The 20093-nt window shown below is 41.5% G+C and overlaps 1 protein-coding gene across 9 annotated transcripts in view; it reads left to right on the top strand.

Moving 5' to 3' along the window:
- The first annotated feature begins 1054 nt into the window (after window positions 1-1054).
- LOC120560422 (AP2-associated protein kinase 1-like) overlaps window positions 1055-20093 on the top strand; it is a 33225-nt gene continuing 14186 nt past the window's right edge. For 6 of the 9 annotated variants that reach the window (XM_039802910.1, XM_039802912.1, XM_039802917.1 and 3 more), the window contains exons 1-16: window positions 1055-1868; window positions 7565-7683; window positions 8906-9014; window positions 11053-11195; window positions 11337-11458; window positions 11540-11621; window positions 11753-11885; window positions 12511-12614; window positions 13090-13169; window positions 13257-13420; window positions 14312-14502; window positions 15555-15764; window positions 16400-16587; window positions 16897-17090; window positions 17191-17259; window positions 17588-17677. In XM_039802910.1, the coding sequence (XP_039658844.1) occupies window positions 1709-1868; window positions 7565-7683; window positions 8906-9014; window positions 11053-11195; window positions 11337-11458; window positions 11540-11621; window positions 11753-11885; window positions 12511-12614; window positions 13090-13169; window positions 13257-13420; window positions 14312-14502; window positions 15555-15764; window positions 16400-16587; window positions 16897-17090; window positions 17191-17259; window positions 17588-17677 (2158 nt within the window). In that variant the 5' untranslated portion in view covers window positions 1055-1708. The remainder of the gene's footprint in view (window positions 1869-7564; window positions 7684-8905; window positions 9015-11052; window positions 11196-11336; window positions 11459-11539; window positions 11622-11752; window positions 11886-12510; window positions 12615-13089; window positions 13170-13256; window positions 13421-14311; window positions 14503-15554; window positions 15765-16399; window positions 16588-16896; window positions 17091-17190; window positions 17260-17587; window positions 17678-20093) is intronic. The other 3 variants (XM_039802911.1, XM_039802914.1, XM_039802916.1) reach the window with 2 other exon arrangements.

Genomic DNA, 20093 nt, shown 5'->3' on the forward strand with positions numbered 1-20093 from the left:
TTTGAATCTGATCTGATGCTATAATACCAAAAGGCAGATGAACAGGACTAACATCTACTCACTGTAATCACTACTTTTCACCACAGACAATAGGGGTTCAGCAGAATACAGTCCTTCTCATTTTCATAAATGCAATTCCTGATGGCATTCTTAAAAGTTTACATGCAAAGCTGGAAGACTTTTTTTTATTTTTTTATTTTTATTTTGTCTGTTATAAATTATTTTTATTTTTTAACATAAAAAAACAACTAACTCCCCCAAATATTCAGGTGGCAGAAGCTCAGCCCTTAGGGAGTTGGGTTGGGAACTGGAGGGTCGCTGGTTCAAGTCCCTGTACAGAGTGTGGACCAGTAGCTGGAGAGATGCCAGCATCCACCAGGAGGTGCCAAGGTGCTCTTGAGCCAAACCTCCCTCAACTGCTCAGGGTGCCTGTTCAGCAGCCCACTCACTATGACGTCTCTCCATTAGAGCATGTATAGAACCTGAGCATGTGTGTGTATTTCAGGCCTAGGCCCAGGTGTAGTGTATAATAATAACAGTGTAAATTGTAATTTCCCCGTAGGGCATCAATGAACAGCATAAACTATTATTAAATATGACATTTGTCTTACAAAAGCTACATCAGTATTATTAAGATTAAAGATCATTACAGATATTCTGAAGACATACATGGTGGAGCAGTCAATATTTATTGTGCCAGTATAGTATCCTCTAACATTGACGGTCGTGGAGGGGGTCACCTTCTGCCTTTATCTTGTAGGCTACTCACTGCTCACTTATTGAAATTCCATGTTTGTTTGACTTTCTGACATATGACAAAGAAATATACTGTATTGTTTATTTTCAATGCAGAGAAGTGAGAAAATGTAAATAAAGTAGTTGCAAGTCCAAGCGTTTTGGGGTTCTTCATGTCTTTAAGCGCTAGCCTTGTTACATATATTATATATATACACAACTTGCTACACAATGTCGTCGTTGATTTTCCGAGTTGTTCCAACGTGAATTTACCCAGTCGGGTACTGTTTTTTCCGATTATTCCGACGCCACATGAATGCAGCATTCTTCCCACTAGCATTTACTGTTTGTAGCTACGTTAGCTCTGTCATTAAGTCAGTTCACCAGCCTTCATACAGCCTGCTGGACGCATAAAAGCAGTGGAGGTCATCTTTAACTACGATACAGACGAGTAGAGCAGCAGGTGAACATTTCGGGTGCATGATATCGGTTGAGATGTGTAATAAGCTGCATTGGACATTAAGGTCCTACCTGGCTATCAGCCTATCAACTGACAGCTGTCACCGCACCTAGCTGCTTAGCTAGCTGCATAGGTGAGCTAACGGCTAACAAGTGTTTTTCGGGCGAATTTAGCCAGGCAGTGCTGCTCTCCGTTCAGAGTGGAAACCGGTGACTTCCGCATGAACGTTATAACTATCTCAGTATTTTCTCAACAATATTCGACTCCGCCTGCTGTTCAAATGAGTTAGCCAAAGAGCGTCGGACCGCAGTGTTTGGGATATTTTGAGGTCCAGCTAGTTAGCTAGCATTTAGCTTTAAGCTAGCTGACTAAATTCATTCAATTATTGAAAACCTGCTAAAGCGCTAACGTTAACACCAGAGCCTCAACGAACAGTTTTATCCAATCACAGTTGTTCTGCTACTAATATATATTGGACTTGGCCGTGCTTTGGATAACCTCGGGGGGGGGGAAATGAAGAAATTTTTTGATTCTCGTCGGGAGTTGGTGAGCTCTGGGCCGGGCTCCGGAGTCGGTGGAGGAGGCGCTGGTTCCGGCGGCGGTGGCAGCTTCATCGGAAGGGTCTTCACCATCGGACGATATCAAGTGACCGTCGAGGAAATCGTCGCCGAAGGTAAACTATGTGGCTTTCTGTTGTGGGGATTACACACACGTCACACAAACACGTTTAACTAGCTAGATGCACAATCTGAACTGTACCACACTGCTGTGAGGATGGACAGTCAAGTAACATTATATGAGTGGGCCTGTTTTTCTTGGGCTATGGCCTAGCTAGAGTACCAACATAATGATACATTACCACTTTTGTATATGATATCAATGGGAAAGGCAGTGGTCATGTTTGTTGGCACAAGGCTAAAGCAGTTACAGTATCAATTGTGACCACCCAAGGCAGTTCTTTTGATGTTTATTTACTAGGCAGGTAGCTTTGCTCCAATCATACTTTTCTTTTGTGGCCAAAACTGGCTTTCTTCTGTGTAAATGATTTCTAGAGTGGAATACAAATATTTCAAAGATTAAAATTCAAATATGGGAGAAGGATGTGTAACATACAATTGTCAGTTATTCAGATTGTCTTCATTTTGCATTGATTTGCACTCTTTCCCTCGAGCCTGGGAGGTTACATTGTATAACTGGATTTTCTGCTGTGTTATAAAGAACCGATGCCAAGTTTTGATGAACCCATTTTTTGTTGGTTAGAAGGTGGGAAAGGTTGTCAGGATTCACAGCCACATAAAACATGACCTCCTGACAAGGTGGGACTTTAATAAAATACCTGGGGCCCGTACGTATCTATGGTTAAATTATCTTGCTTGATTAGCTGTAGGTTAATCCAAATCATTGAGTTAAAAGGGGAGGATTTTTTGTTGTTGGAAACTGGTCTCAACTTTTAAGTCTTAACCAGAACACGGTTGAACAGGCTCTGTGATAGGGCAAACAGGTTTCCCCATGGTCGTTTGTCTTTGCAATGAGAGTCTACCATGCTCTGTTAGCTAAGAGTGGCTGTTACTAAATAATAGATGGAAGAAGACTGATTAATTCATCAGCACCATAGATGGGCCCCATCTGTTTTTGGCCACACCGTGGCTTTATCAATGGGTTAGACTTTTAACTGCAGTCCTACCCTGAACTGAGATGGTGGTGCAAACTTTTAGAGGAATTTCTGTGAGTGTGAGAGAGTTTTCTTATCAGTTCTGTAAAAAAATTGGCCTTGATGCAGACATTCACTCGAGAGAAAAACACCATTCAGATTGTTAACTTTCAGGCCTCATAAACAGGATTTTGCACACACAGTGAAAGTTAATAATTTCCCTAACATTATAAATCTTTCACAAAATACTTGTTGGAATGTTTTTCTGCAGATCATATTTTCTCTTGTTCTGGCAGTGGACCTACTGCTTGCAATGTGACTCTCCCTCCCTCCCCCCCCCCCAGTGTCTCTAGACCTATTTTTTCAGGAGGTTTGGGTTCTAGTCTGGGCTATAAGTTTCTGTTAGCTGGCTGCTCCATTTAGAAATTTTTTCCCCTGTGTCTACTCCCTTTGTTGTCATTGTTGAACTTTTTTGCCTTTGGCTGAAATAAAGACACTCTTCACAATATACAGACAAAGGCAGTCAGTGGGAAATACTGGCTTTTGTAGCTTCAGCCCTAAGGCTTTGTTATTTTAGACATTTGGGCTTCAGGCAGTCTGTGATTTGTTTTTTTTCATCTGTCGATCATTTCCTTGATTAATTGATTAGTTGTTTGGTCTATAAAATGTCAGAAAATGGTGAAAAATATTGTTCAGTGTTTCCCAACGTCCTAGCCTGGTAGACACCAGACCCTTCTCGGGTGTAACTGCGAGTGGGTCTGGGCAAGCTTCATTCACAGCTCATTTCCAAAGGGGCGTCACCAACGGATGCCCACTCAAATGCCTCTGGGCGCAACTGGATAGTCCTTCAACCAATCAGATCAACGATCCAGGGGACGTAGCAGCGACAGCGGCAACAACGGGTCGCTGAGCTTTGGTGGCCGTCATGTTGACTGTAAACAAAAAGCTGCTCACCGTCGCTGAGCTATCGTCATCGTGTAAAGCCCGCCTCAACGGTTGTGATTGGTGCCTCGATTTGGAAAAATTGGAAATGGGCTTGAATGGGCTCTTGGCCACATGGACTTGCAGAGCAAATCTCAAATTTGCCAGAAGTTTGTCAGGGTTTACCCAGGCTACCAAAGTCCAAGACGACATCCTCAAATGTCTTGTTTTGTCCACAACTCAAAGATATTCCGTTTACTGTCACAGAGGAGAGAAGAAACTAGAAAATATTCCCATTTAACAAGCTGGAATTGGAGAATTTTATTTTTTATGACTCCAACTGATTAATTTAATAGTTGACAACTGATCAAATAATCTTTGCAGCTCTACTTTAATTTCAACAAGATGAGACAATGTGTTGCATTTTAACAGAGAATGTCCCCCAGTAGTATTTCTTGCAGTGTTGTCTAACTTGCATGTTTGTAAACAGCATAGTAGTCGTGAGGACATGTGTAGTAGTCCTAAGCCTAGATGGTAGTTATGCAAGTTCCATTACACCGATGACAATTTGTGACCGAACACTATAGCTGTCGCTGCGCTTTCCATAGCATTGCCTGAAGGTGCATACTGTATTTGTACGTGCATTTGCCGAGCGTGTATGCATAAGCTCGAGTGGTATTATCCTGATGGTCAGTTACGTCACCAGGCCGTGGCTATTTGTAGCTGTACTTACAATTATTCGCACACCACTGCTAAAAATGTTCCTTAAGAAGACTGCTAATCCTTCTAATTTCTTAAAGGCATCTCAGATTAGAGCAGACAGCAGGGGGTCAACTGTCTGAACTCTGACACACCCACACACACACACACACACACACACACACACACACACACACACACACACACACACACACTTAAAAGTCTGTGTTTCACATTCTCATGAAGTGTTCTTCGTGTTGCACATTCTTGCACTTCATTGTAAAAATTCCAGTATGAATTTATAGCTAATTACATAAGTGACATTGTGACAGGACAAAACAGAAACACGCATTATTTCATATCATAGGGTCAGTGTATTTTTTATACCGTTTATACTCTATTTATTCATTGATACGGCTCACACTGTAATGTTGCACTCCTACAACGTCACCCAGTCCAGTCACATGGAGCTGCCCTGGGCTTAAGCAAAGATCCCACTTCAAGACTTTAAAAGTTGCCAGTTCGCTGTACTGTTCACACTACACAACTTGCTCTCTTGTTTTTACACTACCTGACTGACCAGCGGCAGAGGCTCACCCGCTACTAGATCTTTCGCCAGGAGGAATCCCCGAGTCAAGTCTCCAAACTATGTTTTGGCACGAAAGCACACACCAGAAGTGACACGGGACATGATGTAATACCATAAGCTAGACAGGAGTATTGCATGTCCACCAGAAACAATCACTCCAAGTTGTTGGTGATGGATTTGCAGCGATAAAACAAAACAGAAAAAGAAAAGAAGGGTTTAGGGGTGTTGTCGTTGGCACACATGTTCAAAAGTTCATGCACAAAAATGTTTTTGTTTAGTAAATCTACCACTGCCTGTATTGCATCTCTTTATATAGATGTTTTCTACCAAAAATGTTTTGCGCCAGTCAGGGGGTCCTTGGCTTAAAAAATTCATTAGGGGTACATGACTGAAAAAAAAAAAGTTTGACAACCACTGCAGTAGAGGACTTGAGCCCTGATTATTCGCTCGCCGACAATGTTTTGGAGCCCCCTGACAAAAGCGCCAGATCGGAGGCAAATCGCTGTTGGCTTGGCGCACAAGTACATGCACTTGGAATACTTTCCCTGGTTTCCCCTCAGCCAGTGTCTTTCGCTCTAGTTGATTGTAGCTCCCCGTAGGGCTGGGCAATATATCGATATTATATCGATATCGTGATATGAGGCTAGATAACGTCTTAGATTTTGGATATCGTAATATCGTGATATGACATAAGTGTTGTCTTTTACTGTTTTAAAGGCTGCATTACAGTAAAGTGATGTACTTTTCTGAACTTACCAGACTGTTCTAGCTGTTCTATTATTTGCCTTTTCACCACTTAGATATTATGTCCACATTACTGATAGCTTATTTATCTAAAATCTAAGTGTGAAGATATTTTGTTAAAAGCACCAATTGTCAACCTTAGAATATCGCCGTAATATCGATATAAAGGTATTTGGTCAAGAATATCGTGATATCTGATTTTCTCCTTATCGTCCAGCCCTAGCTCCCCGGCAGAGTCCCCAACAGCTCCAGATATTTATCTAGAATGTGTCTGCGAGGCACAAGCGAGCCTTTCGTCTCACGTTTTTGAACAGTTCGCACATGGCGCTCCAACGACACAACGCCGATTTGTGTCCGATATGGGGCTTTTGTCAGTAAGCTCCAAAAACTGTCAGCGAGCGGAAAATCAGGGCGAATGTGTCAGCAGCAGCACTGCGACCAAAGGTTGGATGATGAATTCTCTCACTTCCTGTGTCCTGTGTCAGTTGTGTCTGCTTCTTGCATCTTTTCCCTCAGCCCAACTGCTGACTCACACTATGCTGTGCTCCTTTTACCACTGTGCTGGACCGCTGACCATGCACTCTTCATACACAATTTTCCCTATTAAGCACTCCTTTCCTTAGCACCATGATGACATGAAATCTGTATGTAATGTATTGGTTTAGCAGTAGCCAATTCCATAATTCTATCATAGTCAGCCTCGTGATCTGTCAGGGTTAAGAGATGTCTGATCTGTCAGGGTCAGAGCACAGCTGAGGGACGTTTGACTTGAAGACACTCTCAGGAAAGATACATCTCATGTTGCTGTCAGAATCACTATGTATGTTTACATCCACACTATTGATCCAAATATATGACAATATTCCAAATGTTAAATCATCATGTAAACAGCATATTCTGTTTGGGTAATCCAAAAAAGGTCCGTTTCCGAATTGAACATTTTCCGGTTTATACCCGTACTATTCAGGTTTTAAAAGCATTCTTTGGACATGTATGCAGCACATTCAGAATATGCGTCTCATTAGGGGGGTTTATCTGAGTCTGTGACAGTTTACGCCCTGTTTACGGCTTACAGTCAGCTCTGTGCGTTGCTATGGTTGTTGTACACAAACCAACCAACCAGCCAACAGTTTGCAGTGCTGCGGTAGCGATGCGTGCCCAAAAGAAAAGCCCACATCTCTGGTCAAAAGGAGAAGCACACCTACTTCTAAACATAATTAAAAGACTTGGATATCAACGGGTTGTTGAAAATGCGCACACATTACAATGCTGACGTTTTCAAGAAGGTAGTTGAAGGAATGAAAGGGAAAACTTTGAAAAAAATCCTATTTTTGCACGACTGCATGTGAATGGGAATACAGGGGAATATTAATTTTCATTTGCCGTGTAAACTGCTTAGTCAGAATATTGTCTTTTTCGGAATAAGGTCAAAAAACGGAATCACTGGAATTGACGTACAATACTTGCACAGGAGTCTTTTTTTTTGGTTACACTGGTGGAGAACTACAGAATGTCAGCAACTGACAGGGACTGTCGTGAAAAGAGAAATGAACCAGTTTTGGATATCCCTCCACATCGTATATGTTGTAAAACAATGTCCCAATGTGTTGCGTTGCTGCTCCTACAGCTAAAAGTCCAATAAATTCAGTGGAACGGGACATTTTGAGAAATTAATTCTGGATGACAGTGTATTTAGTTGGTGTTTTTACTTTTCAAATGTTTTCATTCTGTTTTGTTCCTTCTCCATCTCTCCACTCATTTGCAGGAGGTTTTGCAATCGTTTTTTTGGTGCGGACTCATCAAGGCGTACGTTGTGCACTAAAAAGGATGTATGTCAACAATGAACATGATCTGCAAGTCTGCCAACTTGAGATACAGATTATGGTAAGTAAGACAGTCCAAAGCAAAACTACATTTTCTCTTTGACACCACTAGAAGATGGTCATAAACAGTGCTGCTCATGAGTATAGGAACCCATGCTAAAGTTGACTAAAAAGAGGAATAAAAACAAAATCATCATTTGGAAATTGATCTTAATGCCTCAATTAAACAAAATTAGGAAAAATCCAACCTGTAAGGACACCAATTTTCTTTGTGAATGAATAATGTATCTAATGTAAATAAATAAATGTTCTTCCTTAAAATACAGAGGGCATAAGTATAGACACCCCTATGTTAAATTCCCATAGAGGCAGGCAGATTTTTATTTTTAAAGGCCAGTTATTTCATGGATCCAGGATACTATGCATCCTGATAAAGTTCCCTTGGTCTTTGGAATTAAAATAGTCATCATCATTCAGTTAGCCTGATAGCTGGTTTGATTTGCATTGAGAGATGATTTTATGGAAAGTACCCCATGCCAATCTCTAGGTATGGTGAAGGGCATGTGATGATGTGTGGCTATTTTAATTCCAAAGGCCAAGGGAACTTTATTAGGATGCATAGTATCGTATTATTTTTCCATTTATTTTTTTTCTCCTCTTTTTAGTCAACTTTAGCAGGGGTTCCTATACTCATGAGCAGCACTGTAGGAGGGGATTGTGTTATTGTGCGTTAATGTTACCCTGTGGTGGAATTAACAGCATCAGTGTATTTAATTTATGACACACACAGAAATACGGAGATGACATGTAAATGCTTTTTTTCTTTTTGATATTCTGAATTTTCTTTGTGGTCTGAAGGCGACTAAACCTGAATGCTTCAAGTCTTCTGTACTTCACATACAAGCACCGAAAGTTTTCTGAAAATACTCTTTGACCCAGGACTAGTGATAATTACTGAAGGTAGCTCAAGGGTTGGATTGTAATAAATGCAATCTAAGCTCCCTTGCCGGTCCATTTCCTAACTGGAGTCCTTACTGTAAGTGAAACTAAGCAGTTCCTGCAGCCACACCCTGGGTGGCATGACTACTGTGGATGGTTATCACCATTATGTTCAGACCTTTGGCAGGGAATCAACAACATCTCTCTACTGTTAAAATTAGGCTTAGTAGTTACACACATAGATGTATTTTGTAATATACTAACCCAAATGTTTTAGGACTGTAACATCTATGAAAACTGTGTCTCCGTTGTCATTGTTGCTTTCTCTGTGTTTGTTTACACAGAGGGACCTAGTGGGCAACAAAAACATAGTTGGTTATCTGGACTCCAGCATAACTGCAGTTGGAGCTGACGATGTGTGGGAAGTCCTAATCTTAATGGACTTCTGTCGAGGTAAATAGCCCCCCCCCCCCACCCCCATGCCTTTCTGTCTCTGTTGATTTCAAAGCTTCATTACCCTCGGCTCCTCACAGCATCCTGCTCTGTTCCAAAGCAAGTAGTCTTCTGACAGCTGTCGTGGTCAATAGAACTTCTGTTTCAGTCAATACATAGCTGAGGGGAGTTATTTATAGACAGTTTAAATATTTAACTTCACTGTGCAGTTGTAGAAGCCATCTTATGCTTGTAGCGTAAGATAGATGCTATTCAGATGCATTTTCTGCACCCTTGGTAATGCAGTGTTAAAGTCACCAATTACAGTAATGTAAACATTTTTCTTCTTCTTCCTCACAAGTTTTGTTTACTTTTTAAATGATCAAATTTGTTGCACTGTTGAAAGCAAAGCAGATGTTGCAGAGAATGTGTTGTACGTTGTCTCGTTGGCGGTCTGTTTCACATCTTGCCGGAAACAAAACTGTAAAATAATTTGGCTGACCTCTTTCAGAACTTTTTATGCAAGCACCATTGGTAATGCAGTGTTAAAGTCACCAATTTACAGTAACAAAAACAATTATTTAATCTTTATGATTGTTAAAAATGATTGACATGATGACATGGGTTAGAAAAAAAAAAATGTCTCCCTTGATGTTAAAAAGCCTTACCACTGTTGAAAGCAAAGCAGATGTTGCCGGGCTGTTTCAAAGCTTGCCGGAAACAAAACTGTGAAATAATTTGGCTGACCTCTTTCAGAACTGCCATACCAATTGGCGGTATACAATAAACAATTATAAATATAAGCTTTTGTATTTATGGTACATATAAAACTCATGCCAGCCCTTATTATAACCATCTATTTAAAAAGAAATCTGAATCAGCTTTATTGGCCAGGTTTGCGTAGACAAACAAGGAATTTGACTCCGGTTAATCTTTGCTCTCAAGTGCAACAGTCTTTTAACCTAGAAGAATAAAAAACAGAAATGACAGTAAGAAATATTAAAAAAATACTGTTAAGTATACGGTATAACACTGCACAAGACTTTACAAATTTGCTAAAAATATACAGTAGCAATTGAAGAGAGGGAAGGAATGGTGCAATATCAGTATAGTCTGAGATTTAAGTATGAATATAAATATAGTGCAAAGCAGTTCGGTGCAATGGTCATATATTAATAACAATATTGTAATTGTAAGATTGAAATATACATGAGGTAGATTAGCAGAACAGTGTTGATTGGCTGTGTTCAGTGTAAGGGTGGGGGCTATTTCTGAGCGTTCGGAAAGAAACTGTCTTTGTGTCGGCTGGTTTTGGCGAACGGTGCCCTGTATCGCCTACCAGAGGGAAGGAGGTTGTACAGTTTGTGACCAGGATGTGAGGGGTGTGCAGAGATTTTTGCTGCCCTTTTTCTGACCCAGGACCGGTACAGGTCCTGGATGGAGGGGAAGGTCAGCTCCAATGATCCTCTCTGCAGCCCTAATTGTCCGTTGCAGTCTGGCTCTGTCCTGTTTGGTGGCTGACCCAAACCAGACAGTGATGGAGGTGCCGATGATGGCTGAGTAGGAAGTGGTCAGCAGCTCCTTAGGCAGATTAAACTTCCTTAGCTGTCGCAGGAAGTATAACCTCTGCTGGGCCTTTATCTGAAAGTTACGGTATTTACAGCATAGCGTTAACTTTGTATCAGCTGACATTTATAGACTTTTTATGCCAAACTTATACCAAACTTTTCAACCGATTCCACTGCTGCAGACACATTTCCAATATTGGATTGAAATAATGTCTTGCTAGAGTTGAGGGAACGCTCCCGTCGCCTCAATCGTTTGGTGTAAGGTGGTCATAAAACTCAATTTAAGTCAGTCTTTCCCGTCTTGACGTTCCGACAAAATCAAACTTGATGTTATCAGAAGTTTTAAGTCTTGGTAGTGAAGTTTTTGCTAAATCTTCTAGTCTGTGTCTAAAAATTCAGTGACATTATGACAGATTGTCTTTAAATATGAGATGGTGTCCGCCGTTTTCAGAGTATTGTAGTCATAAGTTGACCTATTTTGTTTCATGCAGGTGGGCAGGTGGTTAATCTAATGAACCAGCGGCTACAGACAGGCTTCACTGAAGCCGAGGTGTTACAGATCTTTTGTGACACGTGCGAGGCGGTCGCTCGTCTCCACCAGTGCAAGACTCCAATCGTCCATCGAGATCTTAAGGCAAGTCTAAGTCATATCCCAATGTACTACTCACTCGCTGGATACGGCTAGCTAATTGAAGTAATTGATAGTGACATTGTTGTTTACCTCATGTGCTATCATTTCTGACGGGTCTCATCTCGTCTTCCTCATGTACTGTAGGTGGAAAATATTCTTCTGCATGACCGGGGACACTACGTGCTCTGTGATTTTGGAAGTGCCACCAACCACTTCCAAAACCCTGAGACAGAGGGGGTGGCAGTCGTGGAGGAGGAAATCAAAAAGTGAGTTTTCCGGGCTCTTTCACCTTCGACCCTTTTCTCTTATTAAAATCCAGAAGCTCATTGGTCTGCTCCTAAAACCAGGTACACTACTCTGTCATACCGCGCTCCAGAGATGGTCAACCTCTATGGTGGAATGATAATCACAACAAAGGCAGACATTTGGGTGAGAAGAACGGTGTTCATTACCCCTATTGCACATTATGATGACTGCATGACCACATGAATACACCATTATAGTGACATGCTCGACCGAGACATTTACATCAAGTGTGTTTAATCTCTTTGTCTGTACAGGCCATGGGTTGTCTTCTCTATAAGCTGTGCTACTTCACGCTACCTTTTGGGGAGAGCCAAGTAGCGATCTGTGATGGAAGTTTCACAATCCCAGACAACTCCCGCTACTCCCAGGATATGCACTGTCTCATCAGTGAGTAACCTTGTTCCTCAGAATATACACACTGCCCTATTTACAGCATCCACATACCGTATATGTGCAATTATTGTAAGTTTGAATGTGTGTTAGGGATGTTATTGACTAACTGGTTAAATGTTAACTGACAATACCTTTTGACCGATCAGTTAAACATTTAAAAACAAAAACAACAAATTTTTGCATAATAAAATAAAAACAATCTATTTTTGTTAAATCGGCCGTCCTACACACAGAGTATGCAGGTGGACATGAAGCTGACAACCTCGCAGGTGGATGCGGTGGGGACAGACTCGGGAAAATACGCGCCGCGGACAGCTGTGGATTTGTGTCGGTCGCGCAAGCTGTTCCTGGAAAGTGGCTGCATGTGTCCACGACAATGCACGGAACATTGTGGCTGCATGACCGATACAAGTCCCCAGCTGCCCACGGAACGCTGAAAGCATGTCTGAGCCTCTCACACAGGTGAACTGAGACTCTGTTGCATGCTTGTCGCTTAATGGTTAATGATCGGTTAACGAGGGTCGTCGGACAGGGAAAAACCCCTCGATATTAGCATCTTTAATGTGTGTTTTCATGTGTCTGACTCAAATTATACATCCTTTTTTTGTTGATTTCTCAGGATACATGCTCGAACCTGACCCAGATAAGAGACCAGACGTCTACCAAATATCCTACTTTGCCTTTAAACTGGCACGACGAGAGTGTCCGGTCCCAAATGTACATGTAAGTCACCATGGCAAGAGGAATAGCAGGAATTTGCATATGTTGTAGGGTGAAATATTAACAGCTCTTTTTTTCTAATAATCTAGGCCTTGTTATGCATTTCCGGTACAGTGGTTTCAGTTGTCTTGTTGCTATCTAAGGAAAGTAATCTAGGACATAATGGTATTGGACGGAAGCTATGCCTTTTTAGCTTTTGCCAGTTGGCTTCCCTCCATTCACGATAGCCTTTTTGTAAAGATATTTACAAAGTAGCTTAGCCACTGGTCTTCTGATTCCACCACATTTCCCACCTCGCCCCTTAAGTATTATTTTAGTGGGCAATAACGGTGCATTCATCGAAGCAGCAAATCGATACTTGAGTGTAGCTGTGGCACTCAAAAGGTTTTTATTAATGACTCAGTGATGTAAAAAATTTAAAACTCTGGTTTATTATCCTTGGATCAGATGAGAATTGCACATCCTCTTACTGTTATAGAATTCACCTATTCCTGCAAAACTTCCCGAGCCCATTAGAGCCAGTGAAGCAGTGGCCAAAAAGAGTCAAACCAAAGCCAGGTGAGTAAAAAAAGCAAAGCGTTTGAGTGTTATCCTTGTATGAAACTTACTACACAACTAGTCAATTTTCTCCCTTCCTTCCATCAGGCTCACAGACCCCGTTCCTACCATGGAAACCTCCATTGCACCTCGCCAACGACCCAAGGCTGGCCAGGCTCAGCCCCAGCCGATATCAGGCATTCTTCCCATCCAGCCAGCTCTCACCCCACGCAAGAGACCCACTGTGGCTGCTGGAGCACCCCAGGCCATAGGTATAAGTAGCTCTGTGATACCTGATACCTTGTGTGTCACGGTTAAAACCATTCTTACTAGGTAACAGGAGCCTGCGTTTATGGAGACAGTTATCCTATACTCAAAGCGACATCTCGTATTGAACTCAGCATAGTGAACTGCTCAAGAATTTGACTCTAATGCCTATCAAGGGCTTGTTTTCCCAGTCTTTTTTAAAGAAGCTTTTGACATTTACACTTTGACAGTGCTATTCATCTGTCCACTTGCAAAAACAGAATAGATGGTGGCATGATGAAAGATTAAATACAGCAGCATACTCATGTTTGTTATAAGATAAGAAAAACTTTAGCTTCTGTCAGGAGTGACAGAAATTCATCTTTGACAAGGCAGACTTATGCACAGTTCTAACTCACTCACTTGTTGTTTCCAAGGAAGTAGTGTTTGTGGGTTAAAATGTATGTATTGAAATAATGAATAATATAAATAAAATAAAAAATCTGTATTTATTTAGCTATGCTAAATGCTTTACACTAAATAAATGCATTGATTGTTACCATATAATCTAGAATGTATAATATAAAGTATTCACTTGTTTTGGAGATTAGGCCTAAAGCATCATCCATATATTACCAGTTAATGAAAGACTTTAATTTGTCTAATTGGAGGGTCCTTTTTGACATTCAAGGAGGCCTACAATCACACAAATACTTGCACTAAGATCAAAACACTTAAATCGCCTTTCATTTTTACAACATGTTAAGCATTTTTAGTATTCAATCACTGAATGAAAACAATTGTCATTTGCACAGATACTTCAGGTCACCAGAAATGTGCGTGCATTTTAAAAAGATCATTTTGATGTGTTAAAAATGATTTACGGTCTATGTTCTTCTTATTTTTCTCCCTTCCAGGTGTTGGTATCAATGTCCCGCCACCAGCTTCAGCCGCTGTGCAAGCTGCTCAACAGGCTCCTGCTGCACAGGCTGCACCGCAGCCAGCTCCCACAGCCAACATGCAGCCACAGGCTACACCACAGCATCAGCAGCTTCTCATGAAGCAGCAGCAAGCCTCAGCCTTTCTAAGCCCACAGAGTAACCAGCAGGTAGGCATCGCGGCAGAACAAGAATGCAAATAGTTTTTGGAATCTCACTCACGGATACTGGTGGAAGGTGTGTGACAATGCTGTGCACAAGTAATGACACAGTTTTAGTCATGAAAGTCTAATTTTCAAAACCAAAAAAAAAAACACCTATCAGAGGTTTTTAAGCAAATTTTCCAGGAAAAACTAACGTGGGAATAAATGTTCCTTTTATTCAGAGAATCTTCCTGCTTCCTTCAGTCCATTCATGCTTGATTTTCCACTACATCTCAAAAACATTAGACCGAGCAATGGCTTGGTTTGAGATGTAATTTTTGCACAATATTTACAGGTAGAGTACATGAGGCCTCCCTGTTTCTAGAAATGTTGTCGCGGTTAATCTGTATGTCGACGTGTATAATGGACCATTTGCAAAACGGGGCACTCAGCAACACTTGTTACCAATGTATTTGATTAGCTGTGATTGACCACAATACAGTCTGTTTGGTTTATCAGTTTTCTCAGCTACTGCTGCTTTAATTCCCGATATCACTTTCCATGCAATAACAAAAACATTGCGATACCGCACACAAATTGCTTAAAAATACAAACGTGCTGAGGGCCTGCACGTTTGTGTGACCATGGTAGACATTTGTTTCTTGGTTCAGACTGTAAATGCGACAGTGACTCTGATTATTCCCTCTTGTTACTGTTTTTTGCCTGAGCTGGCCTGTAAAATGTGTTCTTCTATATGCGTCAGTACACTAGTTAAACTATTACCTACTGTACATACAACACTGTTCATCTCTGATGTGTTTTGTGGACAGAATGCGTTTTAGTGACGAAAACCTAAATGTTGTGAAAGAATCTCTTCTCACCCTCCCTTCTCAATTTCTATCTCTCTCTCTCCCTCTCTCTTTCTTATGTTATGTCTTGATTTCCATTATTTACTGTCAAAAAGGTAGAAAATAAACCCTGAAAAGTATTCTATAAAAGGCTGCTGCACTCGTCAAAGAGCTATAAATCATGACAAACTGGGCCTTCCTCATGCTTAGCTGTGTCGTATTCTTATGTAGCACCAACTGATACAGAGCCTCCAGCAACAACAAACAGCGTCTCAGCCGTCTACCCTGCTGCAGTCCAAAGTTAAGCCTGTTCATCCAGTTAGTGCCCTGCAACTGCCACACCAGCAGCATGTAGCTCTTGTCCATGTCCATGAAACTGCAGCTTCTCTTCTGACCCCCATCCCTGAGTCTGCAGTCGTTGGTCCTGCAGCTGACCCAGAGGTTGTGGTAACATCCGACTTCTATTGCCGTCTGCTGCTCTTTTGGGCCGGGGAGTTGATTACCATCTCGTTTCTAACCAATCACATCCAAGAATGTTACTTTTTCCTCTTCTGGGCCACAGGAATGGTCTCACAGAATATATTCAATGTGACGGTGTTAATGCCACGTAGCTAGAAATGCTTCCTGTAATGCCATCTTTGAACAACAGCATTGCTACAGTCGAATTCTGTATAAGTCACATGATAACTAAATCATTAAGTGTTGCATTCTGAACTGCTTCTTTCAACTATCCAAATTGTTTTTGTTTTTTTCATACTTGGTTGACCCTACTCTGTATTTTGCCAGTTAACTCTATTTATAAGGTGCATCTGTTTCTGTAGAATCTCTGGACTGGGAATACTTTCTTCCTGTTCTTATAAGTTTTTCTCTCTCTTGTTGTGGTTTTCGAAGAATTTAAAATCCATCTTTATTTCAGATTTTCTTTTCCACTGGATCTTGCTTGCTTGGCTTTCGTATATTCAGGGGTCTGATTTGTGTGTGTTCTCCTCATGCAGTAAAAGAGAAATTCTCTGTTGGCATCAAGGACGTTTTCATCTCATATTTCCGCCCTCTGTATCTTTTTCTTCTCCTCATAGACGGCTGACCGAGTGATTCACAAAGTCGGCTCAATGACACCCCCCTCGTCGCCAAAGATGGCCCCTAAAAGCGGCCACAGACGCATTTTGAGCGATGTCACTCACAGTGCCGTGTTCGGGGTCCCGGTCAGCAAATCCACCCAGCTACTGCAGGCAGCCGCAGCTGAGGCTGGCCTCAACAAGTCCAAGTGAGCAGAATTGACTCCCTTCAGTGATCTGAGGATGAACTGTCTCCTTTCATGGCACTAAGTGAGCTGAGAAGGTTCAATAGATAGTCCATTCATATGACAGAACCCACGAAGGAGGAGAAACGACCCTTTTACATCCCAGAGCGTCCAGCTTAAAAAGAATTGCTCAATTCAGTCTTTAAATAACTCTGCTTGCACACTCTTATTTGCATACATCAGTAGGACGGTGTCCACAGACTTAACACCCATGATTGAATTTCACTGTGCACTCTCACCCATGTTTATGTTTTACTCCTCTGTGTACTGCAGATCAGCCAGCACGACTCCTTCTGGCTCCCCCTGCTCGTCCCAGCAGAGTGTTTATCATCCAGGTGATGCTAACGCCCAATCGGCCCTTACTGCACCCAGCGCTCAGCCCAGCTGGAACCCCTTTGGGGATGATAACTTCTCCAAGCTAACAGCAGAGGAGCTGCTTAACAAAGACTTTGCAAAGTTAGCGGAGAGTAAGTGCAACTTGTTCACTGCATACTTGCACCTGCAGCATTGGTAAAAAAGTCATGTGAACTTAAAATAATTGCTACTTTGCTGTTTGCTTGTGCACAGCTGCCACACCAGGAGAGAAGGTCACAGGCTCCACTGAAAATCTCATTCCAGGGCTCAATGCGTTTCCAGGTAAGTCTTTGCCTAATTCTTTTCAGTATGCTGTCTCATTGCTTTGCATACTTCATCTCCCAGGAGGCTTTTATTAGAGTGATATATTGGTCATCATGTGGACATTTTTCTCAGTATCTACATGCAACAATTCTATATTGAGAAAGGTGGAATTCAAACAAGTTTTTGACCTATTTTTGTGTTCCTGTCTTGGCGAATGTCTAGCGTTGCCATAAAAGTTTGATTATGTCTTCTCTGTCCCCTAGTTTTATCCACGTTATTCTTTTGTTCATGCTCTCATATTCCTTCATTTGTTCTTCTCCATCTTTATTCACTGTGCAATGTTAAGCTGAAAGGTCGGCAGACATCATGAGTGCAGGTTCAGCGTTGTTGACTGTCCCGGACCCCTTTAATACCCTCTCCCTCTCTGACACCACAGGTAATTTTCCTTGTCACAACATGACACACAGAACGAGCCTTGCCTTTGATTCTCTCCGGCCTTGGACTCTCACACAAATATATTCTTAGAGCTTATGAGTCACTCTTTTTATTTACTGAAGTAGTTCCCCGGATATCACATTTCGCAGTTGTTGGTTTATGAGTGCTGGTTGTGTAGTTTGGATTTGTACACGGTCCTATCTTGTTGACATAGCAGGCAGCCTCACAGTGAGTCCTTGTCAGCTTCCATGAATAGAGACCGTAGCCACAGCTAGATCGCATCTCATTTGCAGATCTGTGCTTTCGCTGTTGCCTGGTAACACGAAGGACAAATTCTCCTTTGTTAATTGGATTTTCTTACTGCCTGAAGGAGCCTGCTTACCAGTGCCACAAAGAATAAAATAAAGTCAAGCATGCCGTCTTGTTAAAATAAAGACCCAGCCTTTTATGTTCTCCTCATTTTAGCCTTTAGCCCTTTTGGAAGTGCATACTTCTTAGCTGGGTAACGTCCTTTGTGTAGTTGCCAGAACCGAGAGGATAAAATGTTGAGGCTATTACATAATCAGGGTGTGGTTAATCTTCTCTACCCAGCCTAAGCTGGAAGCACACAAGCAAACACAGTCTGACTTTTGCTGATGGAGCAGAGAGGCGTATTTGAGCAGCATTTAGGATAAGTACTGCCTCTTTGGAATCGAGTAAAAATTCTGCATACTGTGCATCATTTTTAACATTACCTATGCTTTTCTATTGACTTCACTGACATTTAGGATTTGTAAAAAGCTTTTCATCAGTGTTGGCCTCTTTCCAATAGTGAAGGGGGCAAAAGGTCACATCTGCTGTGCCATTTTCTGAGCCAACACATTCCTTGACCCCCCCCACCCCTCACCCCCACAACCCCAATTTGCCCCATAGCAGTTTCCTGTAAGTATGAGCTGCCGTGAAAAGTCAGTTGACTTGTCATTTCATGCATGGACTGTATTTCAGCCTAACTAAATCACTAATTGTCTATTATTATAATAATAATAATAATAATAATAATAATAATAATAATAGAGGTGCAGAAAATTGAATATTGTTTTTATGATGAAAGTTTTGGTAAAGTCAACTTAACAAAGATATCCTCTCATTTGTCTGCGCCGGTCCAAAAATGAGTTGAGGTGATTAAGGGTGTCACAATTTAGATTTTAATTCGAAATCGACCGAAATTAAGTCACAATCTCAAACTTCGAATTAAAACATGGAATCGTCGATGCTGCCACGCCCCCATGTCACGTCCGGTCGGCTTGTCAAGCGGGAAAAAAACACACGTGTAGAAGTGCTGCGAGTCAAACTCCTCTAACTTAGCTACAGCTAGTCAAAAGATAGCACGGCAACTGCAGATGCAGGAGACCCATCGACAGAACTTGAACCCACTCCTCTTTCACTGAAGTCGCCAGTGTGGAAGTATTTTGGATTTCCAGTGAGCGACAACGTTTGATAGCAGTGACAGCACCGTTTGGCTTAGTTATCAATGCCGTTAGCATCGTTGTTAGATCATGTTTCATTCCAGAGTTCTCTGTTGATTTGTGTCGCTGTGTGCTCGTGGTGGCAAATTAATTTAAACCGAGAGCGGCGTGTCGGAAATGCAATGCACCGTGACGTAGATCCCCCTTCGAGACCAGGCTGATGTTAGAAGTCCCTCTAGTGGACAGAATATGTAACAACAACCACATGCTTATAGTGGCATTGACAATGCATAGGCCGGAGTAGTGTAGTACATATTAATAACAGGCTGTATTTGAGCATTAAATCTTTGAATATTATTCAAATAATGGCATAGCAACCTGTGCTTTAAAAAATAAAAAATGTAAAACTCGAGAATCGAACCGTGACATTAGAATCAAAGATTTAATCGAATCGAGGATTTGGAGAATCGTGACACCCCTAGAGGTGGCATGTGGACACTGACGGTGCATTTAGGAATCGCTGTGAAGAAACTCACTGATTGCTGTGGCTTTGTTTTGATAATTAAATGTTTGGTGTTAAAGTTTGTACTTCAAGAGCGTGCAAAATTCTAAATGTTTTCTGCAGTAATTGTTTGGCACCATAGTTCTGCTGGTAAAGACTGGTAGAGTTTTGTCCTTTTGCATGGGGTTTCACCCAACTTCCTGGTCTTGGGGGGCATGGCTGTGGTGAGCTGAACTAAATAAACTAAGAAATCATACAATACTTTTATCGTTGCATTGTGGTGTGATGACTTTAAAATGTTCACATGATAGTCTTCATGCAGTCGTCATCCTATCATGTTTTTTTATTTTGTCCCTAACAATGTAGGGCATGTAGGCAACGGTTTAATACATACAATGAGGAAAATAAGTATTTGAACACCCTGCTATTTTGCAAGTTCTCCCACTTAGAAATCATGGAGGGGTCTGGAA

This window comes from Perca fluviatilis, chromosome 6 (assembly GCF_010015445.1).
Source record: "Perca fluviatilis chromosome 6, GENO_Pfluv_1.0, whole genome shotgun sequence".
In the NCBI taxonomy this organism is placed as follows: Eukaryota; Metazoa; Chordata; class Actinopteri; order Perciformes; family Percidae; genus Perca; species Perca fluviatilis.